Below are 18,683 nucleotides of genomic sequence, written 5' to 3' on the forward strand. Positions count from 1 at the left end.
CTACTATAATTGAAAACGGCATTTTTTTTAAATTGCAAACTCTTTAATTAATGTCATCAAAGCCATTTCACGGCATTATCACGCCCTAAAAAATGGCCCCTAAAGATCAAAAAATTAAAAGACAATAGTTATAAAAAAATGCAACAACAAAAATCAATATTATTTTGGATGTAAAAGTTTGTATTACCCACACATATAGCCTAAAACAGAAAAGAAGTAATTATAGCTTGAAGAAAACCTTTGAAGATTAAATTATTAATATATTATTATTGATTGTCAAATAAGGGTCGCAAAAAAGTAGGCTGAGATGAGGGTGGTCATTTTAAAAAAAAACGAGATTTGTGCACTTCAAAAGCACGCATAACGCGTCCAGAATTACCAACGCTCGTAAAATTTCTAAACCATAGTTAACTAAGAAGCCTCTCGCAATTATTACATAGGATTTCGGCGCTCTTTACATTTGAATTTCCGTGCTAGACTTCTACCAATTAAGGTAAGCTGTTTTGGATGACATATAACAGCAATTTACTACGCTTAAATCAAAACGTTAAGCGTGAAAATCACCTGAGAAGTGGCCAGACACAGACTAAAAAACAACCCATTTCCCGCTTGAAAGAGCACAAATCGTGCTGAACGTAGTTTTGTTATCGTACTCAATTCTTATACCTTAACTGAGCCTCGGAGTTCACTAATTCAATGAGTTTTTTTATAGATGATTTGAATTCTTCGGAAGAAACAATTCTTCGAACAGGCTGCATATATACATGAACTAGGTTATTTACAACTGAATTGACAAAATATTCAAATATTTACAATACCACACTATTAAATTTTCGCACAAAGTATTTTATACATGGCAGTTTGCATTTAAATGTTTTTCAAATTGTCAACTCGACCTTGGTCTCGTCATTCAGATCTGCTTTTGAATTCCTGCTGTGCCGAATTCAGACCATGCCTGGTTTGGCGTACATTGGCAGATGGTAGTAATTATAACTCAGGTAGGCCAGCAATCGTGTTTCAATGGCCTTTTTGTAACCAGTGCTCTGGAATTCACTCATCAGCTTGTTCAATTCTGCTGGCTTTATCTACAAGGCACAATCATATTACACAGCTCCAATATATTAAATATAGCCGGCATAATTGCCGTAATAGCTGCGAAAGAATAGACTTGCTTGCCGTATAATAGAGATAGTAACAGATACAGATATCAGTTGAAAAAGTTATCAACGCCGCTGAAAAAACAATGTAACATAGCCGGCATATTGCCGGAATAGCTGCGAAAGAATAGACCTGCGTGTCGTATAATAGAGATAGAAACAGATACAGATCTAAATTGGAAAAAAAATCGACGCCGCTCAAAAAACTTGTTAAAAAACATTCAGCGATAAATTAATAACGCTTGCTACAATTCATTCCACAGAAGCCTCTTATTAGGGACCTTTACTGCACATATGAGTTCCTTTGACCTTAAACAAATTCAAATTAAACTTAAGTTTTAAAGTGCAAAAGTCATTTTATTGAGTGAGGTAAGTCACGTATGATCAAAATCTAATCGCGCAAATAACCTAAAAACTTTCGCTAAAGCGAGTGAGAAATGACGTCATGCGCGCAAATGCCGTTAGTGAGAGGAAGAAGTCATTCAGACTTTTTCAGCTTTGCTGTGTGAACAAATGTAAAACGAAAAAAGAGCGTCAGACGACGAAACAAAAAAATTTAGCAGGACAAGTCCTGACGTACAATTAAAAGAATTTTCATTGACTAAACAGAAAACTAGACATAGAACGGACTATGAATGGATTGGGAAAATCGTTTAGAAAAAAAAATCCGATCCAAAAAATTGAAAAGATAGTAAAAATCAAAGTGAAATTGCCTGCCGCATGTGAACAAAAAACCACTAGCGAGAAAGCGAAATTTTGTTCAAACACCGTTTTCTCACTCCACTTTAAATTTAGAGCGAAAAAATTTCACGCCGCAAAACCACTCGCTTTTTCGCTCCACTTCCTGTTTCGGCGTGACCAAAATCACTACTCCAATTTGACTTCAAAAATCATGAAAATGTGTGAACAGATCTTAAAAAAAAAGACAGCGCCCCAATACAATTCAAATTCTTTGAATTGTAAAAAACCAAGAGCACCGCAATATAGCTTCGCTCAGCTTACAGCTTCGCAGCTATAAAAAACATTCAGCGATAGTTTAATAAAGATTGTTAAAATTCATTGCACAGAAGCTTTTTCATTTGGGAACTTTATTACACATAAGAGTTCCTTTGATCTTAAATTAACTCAAATTAAACTTTTGTAAGTGCAGAAGTCATTTTATAGAGTGCGGTAAGTCAGGTATGATCAAAATCAAATAACGCAAATCAGCTAAAAACTTTTGCTAGAGAGAGTGAGAAATCACGTCACGTGCGCAAATGCAGCTAGTGAAAAGACTTATTCAGCTTTGCGGTATGAACAAATGTAAAACGGAAAAGAGCGTCAGCCGGAAAAATTCCGGAAACACCTCGAACTCATACCCCCCCAAAAAAGGCTTTTCAAATAGCTAATATGTCCTTGAAGAACGCATCAATGAAGAGAAAACAACAGTCTTAAGTAAAAAAGAATAATTGCCAGAAAAAATTAACAAGAAAAATTAGGAAATTATTTTTCATGTAGTACACATACGAACGAAATCCGTTGTTTCATGCAATGAGAACTAGTTATCCAACCACAAAATATCAGCTAAGCCATAATGAGCTCACAAAACGTATTTTTGAAGAAAAGGAGAGAAAAAGAGAAAATTGTGTAAAATTTTTCAATTTTTGTCAAATTGCATAGAAAGAGACAACTTTGTAGCAAAAAATTGCATCAGCTTTGCAAAAAACTTTAGTAAATAGAGCCTACAGGTATGTAGTAAACACAACCTGCATGCCTTAATTGAGCATCTAAAATGAAATCTATCAGGCCTAATGTCAGCTAGCAATCGCTCTAATGAACTTTGATAACCTAATGCTCCATGGCTTAATCACAGGGCTTTATCGGTTTATCCCGTTTCTTTTGATTATGCTGTTTTTACTTTACCGTATTTACTACATTGCGTAAATCATTGAGTGAAAAAACATTGAAATCCAATCAGTTGAAACAGTGAGGTAAGTCAGACGTCAAGCGTGAAAATCGTGACACTTATGCAAAACGAAAAACGTGATCAAAAAGTGAAGCGTTTTAAAAAAGAAAAGAAGAGCGCTTAAATAATCGCCACTGAGAGGCTGATGGCGGCTATTGATGAATTCATTCAAACGATAAAATGTGACAAAAATAGCAAAAGAACAAAATCGGGAAAATAATTGAAAAACCTTCAAAGTAATCAACAAAAAGACAAAAGAAACAAGAATAAAATTTAAAGGTAAAAAACTCTTTAAGAGAAATCAGATAACAAAAGTACTCTAAGCAATTAATCACCAATCATAAATTTTAAAGGCATTTCAGCAAAATCTCAGGTGCGCACTGTGTTAAATGAACTCAATTGCAACTAAGAAAAAACTTTATGAAAAAGGCTAAAATCATTATTTCCAACAACTGATACAAGCAGAGCTGACAAAACTGAAGGTCTTAGGTTAATTGTATAATCATTCATGCTAGAATGCAAAGAATATGTATAGAAAAAAAAACAAATAAAAAATAAAGGTTAGTTCTTGATTTTTCAAAGTTGAAAATCAAACTTGAAAAAACATGAATTAGAAAAAAAAACATTTCATTGTTTAGCAAACGACGCTAGGAAAAATATAAAGCTATCCCCTGTATAGATTCAAAAGTAGAAACAGAGTTCAAAAATTCGAAACAAAATATTTTGCAAAAAAAAACTGTCCGAAAATTGCACTTATGAAGAACATATTTTTTTGCTAAATTTCAAAAAGTGAAGGTCACACAACAATTCAATCATTAGTAAAAGGAAATTAAGATCCATGACGGTGCACAAAAAGACTTTCTAGTAATCAAACCCAAAAAACAAACAAAAAAACAGAAAAATTGGACAAAAAACTGCCAAAATTGAGCAAGCATGTGTACAATTCTATGAAACAATATAAAGAGGCATTCAATGTAGTGCACTGATTTTGAAAAAACTCCTCTTTAAGATCCAAAAAAGGAGAATGAATTTAAAAAAAGCCAAAAATCAATTTAAAAAAGGGGAAATATAAGCTCAGTTAGAATTTAAAATGTAGTATTAGACTCTCAAAAATACTGTGATATCAATTTCAGAGGTTCAAATATTAATACAGCCTCTACTAAAAATTATTTATACAAAACTAAATTGTAAGCAAAAAAGGCCATTTGGACGAACAAACGGCTAAAAATGGTTATCTATATGCGGCATTCTGTCAAAAGACACTTTTCAAAGTCAAAAAGTCAATTACTGATCGAAGCGCATAATCAAAAAATTTCTCTCGCTCAGAAAAAATTAATTCACATGGCAATTTTACTCTTTCGCTTTTGGTCAAAAAGCCGTCTGAACGAATAGTACTTTTGGTCAACAAAACCTTAAGAAAACCAATACTCCTCTTCGAGTCGTAAAATCAAGATCACCGCAATATAGCTCAGCTCCGCTTATAGCTTTGCAGCTATTATAAAATCGACTAACATCGGGAGGCGAATTGCTCTCAAAACGATTATGTCTGGATATTCATGCAAATCATGTAATCAGATTTTACATTAAAACACGCAGCAGGTGTGCTGTCCCATTTATTCGAAAAACTAAAAATGTGAAGAGGTGTTTTGCAGTAAGTAACCGACCTCCATGTTTTCCTCGACAACTGCTCTCACTTTCTGTGCAAATGATGTCGCTATTACGTCATTACCCTCTCCACCACCTGGGGCCTGAAGCACAACAAAGCACATACCCAATCTATTTATAGTAGTAGTAAATATAGGGAGCACTGGGAAAGGGGGGGTTATCATGCCATGGGGATAATAGGGTATAGATTTGCATGGGGATAATAGGGTATAGATTTGCATGGGGATAATAGGGTATAGATTTGCATGGGGATAATATGGTATATAATTGCATGGGGATAATATGGTATATAATTGCATGCGGATAATATGGTATATAATTGCACGCGGATAATACGTTATATAATTGCATGCGGATACGTTCTTATGCGGATAATGTGGCGGTAATTGTCTCGCCGTCTGACTTTCTTTTTCCCCTAACTTGACCGTCCGCTTATTGAACTTAGGCTAAAGAAACTTTCGTACAAATTGAACTGAAAATAAAAATTGAATCAGGGGCGTTCAAATTAAAGCAACACTCCAAACAAAATCTGAACAAATCTCGCACAAAGTATTTCTCAACACTATTCTGAATTCAACACACTATGAAATTGAGTTTGTACACTGTCCCTTTCACTGTTCGCCGCTACTTTCTGTAGCTTCTAAATCAATGAATGAACAAAAACTTTGTTCCTCCTCTGAGCTGCTTCTATCAAAGTCAACAATTTGGTCATCAGAAATGTCCTCATCTCTTATTCCTCCCGCATTAATGAAACCAGGATCGGGCGGCGAATAGTGGCTGGCATTGTCCAGAAGTAGGTTCAAGTTATCGCTACAGTGTTTTCTCATTCTTTTCTCCGGGGGTGGTAGATATGTTGGAAAGTCCCAATCCACTTCAGTGTCACGAAAAATTTCACTTAAATTGCCACTATTCTCTGTACTGTAATCCCAACTTATCTGACTTTGGTCAGGATCAAACCATCCGAGCGAACTAGACGTTTCGCTTTGATTATCGCCCACCACAGAAAAGTGTCCATATGGGAGCGTTCGCAACCCATCTCCGCAGATATATCTCTTATTATCAAATGCGGATAGAGATATTTTATTAGCTGTCACCGTTTTCAGTACATGATTTTCGGATGTTATTCTTGTATTTACCGCTCTAACTGGTTTCGATGTTTGGAGAGTTTCTTTATATAATTCGTGGGTGAGAAGTTTTTGGGCTGCCCTGGTCACACCTTTAGCAGACAACTTGCGACAACCTAAACAAGGTAAACATGTTTTACAATAAGCTATTAAGTTTTGTTATGTAGTTTCCTCCAACGCACTTAACTTGCATTCAAATTACTGAGGGAAGGGTTTAGAAATTATTCATTATATGGACTCACTTTTTGATGTGATTGAATACATCTTGGGTTTGAGGCACACAAACTCGGATATATAGTCTCCACTGAATTCGTCCTTGAATTTAAGGACTTCAGACTTATTGTTGTTGTCGTGAAGTGGGTGGTCTTCTGGATAGGATGAAAAATCGAATTCGTTTTTTACTTCCGCAGATTGGTTGGCTAAATCCTCATACAGATCTTTTGACTCAATTCTATATAAGAGGCTGTCTGTATCCGAGTACAATAGACGACATTGAAAGTTTTGTCGCATAACTTGATAATGAAAGCGGTACATATAGTACTTAGACAAGTCGAGCACAGTTGCACCCACAATAGTCGGCGTATTCCATGTTATAATTTTCGGCTTGCTGCACATAGCGGCCATGTTCTCCCCAAATATTTTGAATCTCTCAAATTCGAATTTCGAAACAAGTTTTTCTGCTCTCTCCGCATTTCGTGTAATTTCCACCCTCGACTGTCGCCTTTTCGACTCAATTGTTTTGCCATATACAGAATTATTCATGAGTTTATAATAATTCTGTTGGAATTTATTAGTTGCGTTTTTCCGCATATTGCTATTCAAGGTAATATACGGTTCGAGCCATCGTTCCTGATTGAATTGCAGCACGCGGTGAAGTTTCGTTATACGTAATCCAAGTTGCACATATAATTGGAGTAATTTATAATGGACTACGTAGTTCTTCTTGTCAAACAGTGTTTGCAGTAGTTTAGGGACCTTAGCTTCAGGAATATTGTACTGCTCTTTTAGGTTGATTTGGAAATCGCTTAGCCACACGTCTTGTACAATTTCCTTTATAGGCGCTAGCGGATAATCCCTTTGGTTGTCGTGAACGTCTGTAGGACACTCCAGATCCACTTCAGCAAAGTAGCCGATGGCAGAATCCTGAGGCATATTCAAGATCTGGCTAATGGAAACTTCATTGGCAAATCTAAAGCTTCCGATCGGAAGCAGCTCTTTCTGCATGACACCCCCATAAAAATTATTAGCGTCGAGGCACAACCCGAATGTGGAAGCCTCTTCTGGGTTGAAGCCCGGTAAGAACTGATTGTTGGCTTTGAAGTACCTCGTTTCGAATACGGAAGTAATTCCGCCTCTTACTGACTGTTCAATCATGTGCAGGTGCTCGGGTTCTGTCAAAAGTTCTACGCGTGCTTTTGTTATCCGTAAAGCTGCATCTTTTGCCATATTTGGCGCTGTGAAAAATTGCGCCACGTCCAATCTGTATGTCTGGAAACTGATTTTGCGACAGTATTCCGAACAGCAGGCCAGAAGGGCAACGTCCAGTTTCAAATAGGAATCGTGGTAGTCCTGCATTGTCTCACAGTTTAGCAGCTGCCACATCTTCTTCGCTTTATCTAATTCGGACTCATTGATTGATATTTTTCCGTTTTCCAAAGAATTCGTCCATTTGCTGAGAGCCGGCAGCTCCCTCTCCGCAAACTTTGACCGGTCGCTCATGTAGGAATAAGGGTAATAACCCTTCTGCTTCAGAAGTTGTCTGTCAGGTGCAGGAATATGGGCGAACATAGACTCCATTATACCAAACTCTGACTCTGGCAAGGACTCCACCAGCTTTTCGAGAGATCCGTTGAAGAGTATGTAAGAATCAACGAAGCGTAGATATTCGTAAACAGGTACGATCTTCTTGTCAGCCCTCTCAACTCTATCAACTTGCACTCCCAGCATCATTGCAATGTATTTTTCGTCTGTTGCTGGTATGACGTTGATTGTTGTTGTCGGCTCGCACTTTTGCAGACTAAGACAAATATGATGGAGGTCATAATTTTGGATGTTGTGTCCAATTACGGGAATAAAATTGGAATTCCGGCGCGCCCTGTTACACTGTGGGTGGGCCCAACCCAGGAAGCCGCCGCTGTAATGGCAGTGGTCCAGATCTTTTTCGTCATTTTCTGAGAATTCGTTTTCACAAATCCAACACTGTTTGCTCGCATCTTTATGAAGTGATGATCGGTCACCACGGAAGAAAGGGTGTTTGCGCTTCTGTTCGTGTATATCCTTAGCAAGTTTATGAATCATTTGAACGAAATTTTGCATGCAGTTTTCCGAGCTGTCCAAATGAGTAAATTTGGGCTCGGGGTTGCCGTGCTCAATAACAGTCAATGCAAAGCCACATGGTTCGTGAACTTCAATTGGTCGCGATGAAGCTCTCTCTTCACTTGGAGCACAGGAGGCCACTGGTTTGAGAAACGACTCGAAATCAAAATAGATGACTAAGGGAGCAAACCAAGTAGCTGACCAGTTTGTGAATTTGTATAAATTATTGTCTGGTTTTGGCATGCGGATAACAGCTGGTGGATTATTACCGCAAACTTCAACATGATCCTTAAAGTTATTAACATCCTTGTGACACAAGTAAAGACAGTTCCGGCATAAGTGAAGAGTTGACTTGAATTTGATGTTTTTGATGAAGCAGAACAGCCTGCACAAATCTTTGATAAGAACGTAATGGTGTTTATCATTCTCATAAAGAAGAAGCAAATCGAGGCTCAATTCGGAAGTTGTCCTTTTAGACACCCGCATTGGAAACAAATCTCGGTTTTCAAATCCAAAAACGTTAACCTCTACGTCGTTAAGTGTTTCAAACTTATCAATGTCATTGAAACCCATGGGCATTGAAAACTCACCAGCAGGCTGAAGCGATGACATGTTTTGATAGAACTCGGGTGATGTTAGCTTTAAAGAGTCATTTCGTCCTTCTTCTCCCTCAAAATTGTTGCACTTAAGATAGGAAGCTGCGATAAAGCTGTAAATGAAACAGTTGTTGTCTGTATGGTTCCTTATGTTGAGAAGGGCTCTACAATTTTGTAACTTTGTTGGTAAGGCAATAAATGAAGATCCAGTGGCCGGTCTGTATTTGGCGAACTTAATATTGACGCGAATAACTCTTTCCAACATCCAACCACTTCCAGAAGAGGCAAAGGTAAACAACACAGCGAGCATTTTTTCCACCATTTCTACAAAATTGTCATTTGAGAGCCCTTCAGCGTACACAGGAGTCATCAGAGAGTTAGCGAAGATGGTGATACGCTCGTCGTCTTCATCAGGCTCACGAAATTGTTTGAAAAGTTGCAGTTCTGCTGAGAATTGAACTTTTTGCGGGCCCGCTGATAGTTTTTGATCAATCAGTTCCTGAATTCGCTCCTGTTTGAACTTCATGAACGCCTGGAGGTCTCTTGCTGGCACCATTTCGTCATCCGTGGGTTCTATTGAGTAGGATTGAAGACTGCCATTAAAAGCTGACTGATCGGAGGGTTGAGTAGGTTGAAACTCAGCACCAAAGACTGGAATTGAATGAACTGACCTTGCATGTTGGGCATAGAGGTGCGAACTGTTGAATCCGAGGTGGCAAGCCCGACAACAGTTTGTGAACCTTGAATGTTGAGTTTGCATGTGTTCCTCCAGTTCTGACATTTTTCGAGATGTAAACTCACACAAAGAACAGTGATAAGTTGGTAATTTCATTTCATCTGGATGAAATTTTGTTTCATGGCGAGAACGATTTCCTCTAGTGCTAAGCACAGAGTCGCAATACCGACAAGCAAAAGTCATGACGATAGAATATAACAACTTGACTTGAATATAACAACTTGAATTGAATTTAGGAAAGAATTGAATGATTCGGAAAACTAGTATTGCACTTTGTGGTAATTGCATTCGCTACGAAGGGTGTTACATGAAGGCATTCTGTATAACAACGTAGTTTGGTGGGCGCCAATTTCAAACATTTGAATTCGTCAAAGTTTATTGGTTGAAACTGGCGGGAAATTTTCGGTTCGAATTTTTATTGAAAATAAACGCAAAAAAGATATAAAACACTTTCCGATTTCAAAACTATGTGCTAGTAGACCCTCAGAGGGGTCATACCGAGTGTTGTTTTTGTGAATCGCCTAAAAAAACGCATTTCAAAAAGCGGAGAAGCATGTTATTTTCTTTTGAGTTTTTCAAAAAATTACCATTTTAGACCTCTTAAAAAACGGGTGGTTAGAGTTGTCCTACGCTGTCAAGTGTGATGAGCAAAATTGCTCCCCGGGACGACAAACATAGGACCGCACTAAAAAAATTGCTCTAAAACGAACCGAAAAAAAGTTATTTTTTCTGTCAATCATCATAAATCAATGTCATTAAATGACAATTACATGACAGAAACATGTGTCTTTTTTCTGAAGCCTTTTTCGATGACAGGTGTTATGAGAGAAATTGATGCCGTGGGCCCACAATGTGCAAAAATGCAAAGAAACGCGATCTAACATCTTTCCTTAGGGTACTTCATATGCTAATTAATGCCAGATGTTAATGTGACATTGATGACCAGATGTTTTGGAAATCGGTGAAGGAGCCATTTTTCGGCCATGATGCTTATGACCAAAAACATCCAGCATGTTCCCACAAAGACATTGTTATAAAAAAATTTCCAATTTTTTTTTTTCATTAATTAGCAATTATGTTAATTAGTCACTAATTAGCCGTTAATTAGGCGCTAATTATCTCCGTAACGGTTAAGTTAGATTTGACGAGCGTGATGAGATGTTTTGCAGGACACAGTGTGCTGAGAACCCCTGCACCATCAGTTTCATCCCAAGTGTTTTTTGAAGCCCTCATTTTTGGGGTCAAAGGTCAGAGGTCATCTATCAAAAAAAAAATTTTTTTTCTCAATTTTTTCAAAATTTTTTTCACAAACCTGCTTTTTTTACCCTGTTGAACGAGAGCGCAAAGCTAGGCGGTGCTGCTAGAGGACGTAAAAACTTTTTTTAACAGAACCTAATGACATCATTTGGGTTTTCAAGTGCAATTTTTCGAATTTTATCTCTGACGGATTACAATTTTTGACAACTTTTCCAATTTATGAATTGGTTTCAGAGTTCATATGCTGCTACTCTTTTGGCATAATGTTAACAGGTCTTTTGAGCCAAAAACCGCACCCATTTTGCAAAACAGAAATTGTGTTAATTCCATATAACTTTAGGCTTAACAAGCAGATGTTTAGAATTTTTATTGATTCGAAAGTCTAATTGTGGATTATTACCACAAAAACTAAACAGTTCATAGTGATTGCAGTACATGAATGCCTGCTTGGAAAATCATATCTGTGATTGCGTCATAGGGGAAAGTAAAAATCTTCCCTGAACAAGTCCGAACATGATCACTCACTTGAATTATATTTTTGTCTAAGTTTTGAATAGAAACACAAAACGGACAAAAAAGAAGTTGTATTACAAATTCAAGAAATAGAAACGAAGTAAAATGTATAACTCAAACACGCACAAATTAACATCTCAAAATTGAAAGTTTTTTATATGAAAGTAAAGTTTCAAGTTCTAAATAAGTTAATTTAATCGAATAAGTCCATCAAAGAATTTTCTGGTCGTCGCTTTTTTGGTGCACCGCTAACGTTTGGAGTCTCTGAACACGTGGGTGTTTGGAAACTGTCGCTCAGAGCCTCTCGCTTTGGCGTTTGAAAAGCTGTTCCGGACAGAACGTTCTCGTCAAAGGTATCGAAATCGTTTGGAGGGTTCCTGATTTCAGCAAAGAGAGATGGGCTGGGTGCCGGCGTAACAGTTGGACTTGGGTCAATTGCCGGTGTTGTGGGTAGACTAGATAGTGTCGATTCACTGTTTGGCGAATCAGGTGATGAACTGATTCCCCACAAATTGGCCAAATCATCACAAGCTTGATATGCTCCGAGTTGATTTTCAAACAAGGGTACGCACTCACAGTCGTAGCGGTAGAGAATTTGTTTGGTTTCTTCAGGTAATGTGTCCATATTACAATCTTGAAATGCTGGCAATACATTTGCAGGTAAGTGACCTCCTGAGGTAATAATGCTGCATTCCGAAGGGTCTGTTTTTTCGGGCAGGGCGGCAATTGCATTTATAAGAAGCTTTGGAAGAAGACAGTGATGGTAAGTGTTCCAGACATTGTCTTGTTTTCGTTGTTGGATGAGAACAACAAAGTTTTCATAAACTGTTCGATAAACCAGAGTTCTTTCACAGGAAGACTTTGATTCTGCGAGAATTTTAACCGACATTTCAAAAATTAAGTGTTAAAAGAATTCAATTAAACAGATTCGAATTTGTTGCTGGAAACAAACTGCAATTTGACTCAACACATATATGAATGCCGCCGAATTATAGCTCAGGGTTTCTGTGTACAACTTTTGCATTAGTTGCACGTAAGCTAGAGGGTCACATCTGTTTTTAATTTTGAGCCAACATACACACATTTTTAACTTGAGCGTACCACAGATTGTTATCTAGGGTTACATCTGTTTTCAATTAACTGTTGTTATATATTGTGTTCAATGTGTAGTTTCTTATCTGAGGTCACATGTGCTTTTAATTTGTTGTGTATATGATTACTTTATGCCTTTGAAATTGTGTTCAACATGTAAGTTTCTTATCTGAGGTCGCATCTGTTTCTAATTTCTAAGGTATATGAGTGCTTCGAAATTGTGTTCAATATGTATGTTTATTATCTGAGGTCGCATCTGTTTCTAATTTCTAGTTTATATGAGCGCTTTATGCATGTGAAAATTGTTCAAAAGATCACATTCGTGCACCATATGTTTGCCATAAAAATTGTAATGAACAGGTGCAAGTACGCCGTAGGTTGCGCCATGTCTTTCAAGTTGCGCCATGCCTTTCACTTCCACTAAAGACACAGAATTCGGCGATTGTTATTTCGACATTTCGAAAACTGATAAGCGCTTGATCAGAGCAACTGTGAAAACGTATGAAAGGATGGGTAGCTATGTGTTTCTAAAATTGTTCAAGAAAGCGGAAAGCGATTACGAATTTCAGCAGAGAGTTTCTCTAACTGTTCAAGAATTTGAGAACTTGATTGAAAAGTCAGCAGATATACGCTCTCAGTTCACAGAAGAGGAATCAACAAAACCCCCTCCAGCAAAAAAACCACGATTCCAACAAAAGTCAGAAGAAATTTCCAAGACCAGCAACAAAAATGGTTGAGGCAATGTACGAGCGTTCACCACATTACTTTAAACAATTTCAAAAACAGTTCAAGTTTCAGATTGTCGAAGAGAAACCTACCCTTTCTAACACAAATGTTTATGCAGTGTGTGCCCATTTTGATTCTGAGTTTTGCGGCTTAGTAACTAACCATTATCACGTTTTGCTTGATTCAACAACTTTCGAAAAGGAAACTTTGAAAAGAAACCAAAATTTTCCTGTGCCTTGTATTTTTACAACCTTCAAATTTTTATTTTCGACTGCAACAACTTTGGAGACTAATGGAGACGTTTTTACAAAGCTCAAATTGGCGGTTGAATTCAACAGCTCCGCAGATAAAGTTGACTCACAGACAGTACGCAAACAACTGCCAGCTTTTGCCTGCCACAATAATACAAAAATTAGCAATGCAAAACAAGTGAATATAAATCAAAAACCCTGTGCGAAGATGCCAGTAGTTGCTCAAAAGACGATCTACAACGCTCGTCCTCCATCGAAACAAGTTCAAACTGATTTTGTTAATAGTGAAACTATCCGAAGAGTTGAAAACATTTTGTCTGGTCCTCATTCTGGTGCTTTTTGTCAAATTATGGATATTTTTGTTAGTGGATACGGAAAATTGAATATTGATACTGATTTGTTGAGTGTTCGCCTTGTGTACGAAGAAAAAATTAAATTTTGAAAAAATAATTTATTGCAATCAAGGAAGGGTTAATACAGCATATGAAAAGCAAAGCGAATTAATAGACTCAAATTGAGAAATTTTTTGTTTCTTTAATATTGGTTCAATCTCACTGTCATCGCTGACTGGTTCTGATGTTTCTTCTTTAGTAGCCTCCTTGTTTTCGTAAACACTGCTCATAGTTTCAACAGGCTTTTCTTCTTTTTGTGGTTTTTCAGATTGATTTCTTTGAAATAGTGATAGTTGAGTTGCCTTCTGTTCATAATTAGGGTTTTCCAAAATTTCATTTTTTACAGGTTGATGTGACAAAAACATTCGTTTTGGAATTAAAATGAATTCTTCCGTATGCATTATTCTTTGGTCAAGTATCGATAGCAAGAAAATCCAACAATTCTCACCAATTCTGTTTCTTTGGCTAAAAGTTTCCTCTTTAGTTTCAAACTTGTTTGATTAGATAATAGTGTTTTGAATGATTTCTCGTAACCTTCTAATTTGGTTTTATTAACTGGAACGTTTCCATTGACAATATTGAGTAAGCACTCGCAAAGGAATTTAATGAACTTATTTGGAGCTGTCTTGATTATTTTTCCTACTTTTGAGTCCGATATATCTAGCATCTGCCGCAGCATACATAGTTCTTTCTCTCTCATCAGTTAAGTTGGTGATAACAGCTTTAGCTGATGGAAGATAGAAAATTGATGGACCTGGAGGAACAATATTTGAACAGTAACGTAAGACGTCGGATGTTTTTGGATCTAAGTCGATTAACAAATGACCAAACTGCTTCCTGATTGCTAGCTCATAACTTTCCTTCAAAAATTGTGTGTTGTTCAGTTGTCGACCAATAAAATTAATTTGCTGTGTGTCTCGTGGTGATTTGAACAAAATTATGTGTGTTGTATTCAAATCAATTGTTCTAGACCATTTGCTCTGTTGAAACAAGTTGTGTTTAACATATATCACACTAATGTTTCTATGTCGCCCCGCAGTTGCTAATTTAGAAAACTCTTTGTCGTTGAAAATTTCTTCACATGAATCGTCAAAAACAAGCAGACAATTTTCTAACTCTGAAACGAGTTCAAAACCAGAAAACTGTTTGAATTCTACGTTCAATTTTTTCTCTAATGACTGATAATTTGGCTGATCATGCTGATAAAAATAAAAGATTTTTTGAAACTCTGGGGAAAAAGTGCCATGTAGTAACATTTTGAAAATCAGCTCAGTTTTTCCGCAACACGATGGCCCGCAAACAGCCATGAACAACCTGTCAGAAGTTGAAATTATTTTGTTCATAACTTGGGATTAGGAAGAGCGTACCCAACTGTGCACGAGAGTAGAGAAAACCAAAATGTTGATTCTTCGCAATCAAGTTTGAAAAAGACTAATTTGATCAGAGAAACAAATATGAGAAATATTATTATTGAAATTTGTGTAAAATATACCACTTCGGATCGAGGTAATCTCGAATTACAGAACCTCCAAGACTGTCTTTCTTGGTGCTCGGCGTCAAAAACCAAGTCAGTTATACCTCCGCCCGAATCCAACTGATCTTCCGCTTGACTCATTTTAAAAATTTATTTGTGAAAAATGAATTGCAAACTTGTTACAAAATTATTCAGCGATATATATTTCATACAACACATATTCAGAGTCTTTGTCATCATTTCTGTAAGTGATTGTATAATTTGCATTTATTGAGTCTACTTTATCTCTGAAAACAATGGACTCTACATCGTTTTCTTTCACCCGCCGCTTGATTTCTTTGGGAAGACTCTCATCGTCCAGAGACATCAGAATTGGTACTGCACGCTTGGGCATAGGTAAAGGGGTTAGTTTCAGTCTTTGCATTTTCTCTTGTATAGACATGGTACAATTGAAAGTATTCCACAAGAGAAAGATATTTCTTAAAAGCTTCTATTTCAGCGCCACCACACACAATCTGCTGTTTTCTCAGAATTGTTTGTCCACGAGAGTCAATTCTTTCCTCCTTGACTAGTGTTACAGTCAATTGATTGTCGGGCGCTATGCAACTGTAGACTGTCAAACTTGGAGATAAACTCACTTGAAGCAGTGATGGATTTGTCTTCTCTGGACGTCGATTCATTCATCAACCAGTGATAGAACAACAGGGCTTTCTTCCTCGCGCAATGCCTGCTCTTCTGTCTTTTTGGGCAACTCAGTGCATGTAGGTTGCAAACAGGAGTTTCTCGATACAACTTCAAATGTTCAACTTTTGGACAAGACAATATCTCTAAATTTATTACGATTTTTTGAAGTAGTTCCGTGAGAGTACTTGTTTTCTCTTTGCCCTTGGCGTAAAATACCGCTAATGGAAAACGAAGAATAATGCTGTCTATGATTTGTTGCAAATAGCAGTAAGGATATTCTCCGGTTTCCCAGAGGAGACCGTGCAAAAACTTAGAAACCCACTGGTAAGACTTTTGATCACTTGACGAGAGCGTTCTGTATGAATTGGGAGGTAGAAAAGAAATTATGTCGATAAAGTTCTCAGTAGCAATAGCAAGTTCTTTAACTATGAAGCCAGATTTATTCCGAAAACCTTCAAAGTCGAGAACAACCGCTCGTGATTTTAGCATTCCAACACACTGAACAATCGTCCTTTGAAAGTTTTCACGTAAAGACAAAATGCAAAGCCGGTCACGTGACCAAGATACTCGTTTGTTACTGGACAAGGTAAAACGTATGAGTAACCCGGTCCTTTTTCGCTAAACTCATAAACGAAACCCGCAGCGTCATGAAGAATAGCATGCAATCTCAAAATTTTGAAAGATTTGAAATATTTGTCCAGCGACGAATTATCAATACCAATTATTCCCCCATAGGGACGAAGTTTAAGAGCAATGTCAAGATCAATGTTGGGATCCAAATGCAAACAAGTTGCTAAAAAGTACACAAATCTTTCTCCATAATCAGGATAATTTTCTTTCAAAAATAAATAGTTTTCGTGAATACTTTTTATGTCTACCGTCGCAATCGTTGATGCCATTCCCTTCACCAAAGTTTTTCAAAATGAATTTATTTTTTCCTTACTTGCCTCCCCAATTGTTTTGTCCTCGCGCTTCACTCTTCCCCATATTGTTTCCGTACATGTAAATACATTAACTTTTTTCACCATGCAAATAATCCATACGATATTATCCCATGTAATAATCCATACGCCATAAAAATAAATTTAGACTATCCGCATGCATACCCTATTATCCCATGGCTAAGGATCATTCCATATTATCCACATGCAAATCTATACCCTATTATCCCCATGCAAATCTATACCCTATTATCCCCATGCAAATCTATACCCTATTATCCCCATGCAAATCTATACCCTATTATCCCCATGGCATGATAACCCCCCCTTTCCCAGTGCTCCCTATATTTACTACTTATAGTACATACTCTTCATTACATTACATGCTCCGAAAAAAAGTAATAAAAGTCAACAGAAAAAAATTGTCGGTTTTACAACAACTAGCAGGTCCGTAAAAGCTATCTGAATGCATCTTATCTTAAAACTTTAACAATTGATAATCTCATTGAAAACCTTTTTTGATAACTGGTGTACAAGCGATAGTTTCAATGAATTTTTTTGCAAAACTAATTTGGCCACACCAACAAAAACTGAAGAGAGCCAAATCTGCGAGTTAAGAGCAACAGACGTTCTCACACAGCATTACAAAATCAAAACAGATAGAATGAAGTATAAAGAGGGAGAGAAAGAGAGATCGATAGCAGCAGAATTATAAAATGAGTCGGACAGTATATAGATTTAAAAAAACAAAAAAAAACCCAAGACATAGAACAAAAAAAGGTTTAAAGCAGAGAAGTAAAACAGAAAAAAAACAAGAGTCTGGGAGAAAGCCATCGGGAGCGAAAAGCGAAAAAGGATTAAACGAGATAAAGAGAACGAAAATCTAAATGGTCGAAAATGGAAAGAACAGAACGAATACAATGTAACAAAAACCATAAGAAAATCAGGAACACACAGTAGGAAAAACAATAGGAAACAGAAAAATTGTATCAAAAACAGACAAATAAAAAGAAAAGAAGTTAGTAAACCGAGAAGACAGAGAGAGAAATGAGGAAAAAGGGAAGTGAGCGAGAGAAAGAACACAAGAAAAAACAAAGGCGATAGAATAAGGGAAAATGAAACAGTAAGAAGAAAGAAGCCGAAATCATGAGAGAGTCACAACGAGATACTGAGAGTTCGCAAAACTTGAGCGCAAAAGCAAAAATTTGAGTACAAAAAGAAAACTCACAGTTAAAAAAACACTTGAAGAGCAGAAAAAATAGAAGATCGAATAACAGAAAAATAGAAAGACAGAGACAGAAACTGAAGAGTGGGAGAGATGTAACAGTTGAAAAGAGAAGAGAAAACAGATCCTAAGTCAATCAGAAGTCAACAAACACATAACTGAGTTAAAGGGCTGGCTAATGCCACCAAGAAAATTTTCCTCGAAAAAATTAAAGAAGGGAAATTAAAAACCCATCAAATTTTGTATGCAAAAAATAATTAGGATCAGCCCTTAATATGAAAAAGTCATCTATTGAGAGCTGTCCATTATGACTTTTGGGCACCTAATTTGGGTTTTTCTATCGGCACCTTTTGGATCATTCACACTTCACACAAATTGTTTGCTGAACTCTTCTGTATCAAAACTTTCGTACAGTGAAACTTTGACAAAACAAATTTCAATCATCCACTTTTTAAGACTTGACGTTTCTGCCTTCAAATATTTTCAAGACACTCTTTTCCATCATCAACAATTTTTTGACAATGAATTACTAAAAACAATGTTTTTTCGGTCATAAGCCCTCTTTGTCTTGACACAAATTCGATCATTT

At 36.8% G+C, this 18,683-nt stretch overlaps 1 protein-coding gene across 1 annotated transcript in view; it reads right to left on the bottom strand.

The window, feature by feature from the left end:
- Positions 1-683: 683 nt before the first annotated feature.
- Positions 684-18,683, bottom strand: part of LOC142348828 (cilia- and flagella-associated protein 61-like) — a 141,501-nt gene continuing 123,501 nt past the window's right edge. The window contains exons 29-30 of the mRNA XM_075400355.1: positions 4,767-4,850; positions 684-1,085 (exon numbers count right to left, since the gene is read on the bottom strand). Of these exons, the coding sequence (XP_075256470.1) occupies positions 945-1,085; positions 4,767-4,850 (225 nt within the window). The 3' untranslated portion in view covers positions 684-944. The remainder of the gene's footprint in view (positions 1,086-4,766; positions 4,851-18,683) is intronic.

Source organism: Convolutriloba macropyga, chromosome 10 (assembly GCF_964194025.1).
Source record: "Convolutriloba macropyga chromosome 10, txConMacr16.3, whole genome shotgun sequence".
NCBI classification, from domain to species: domain Eukaryota; kingdom Metazoa; phylum Xenacoelomorpha; order Acoela; family Convolutidae; genus Convolutriloba; species Convolutriloba macropyga.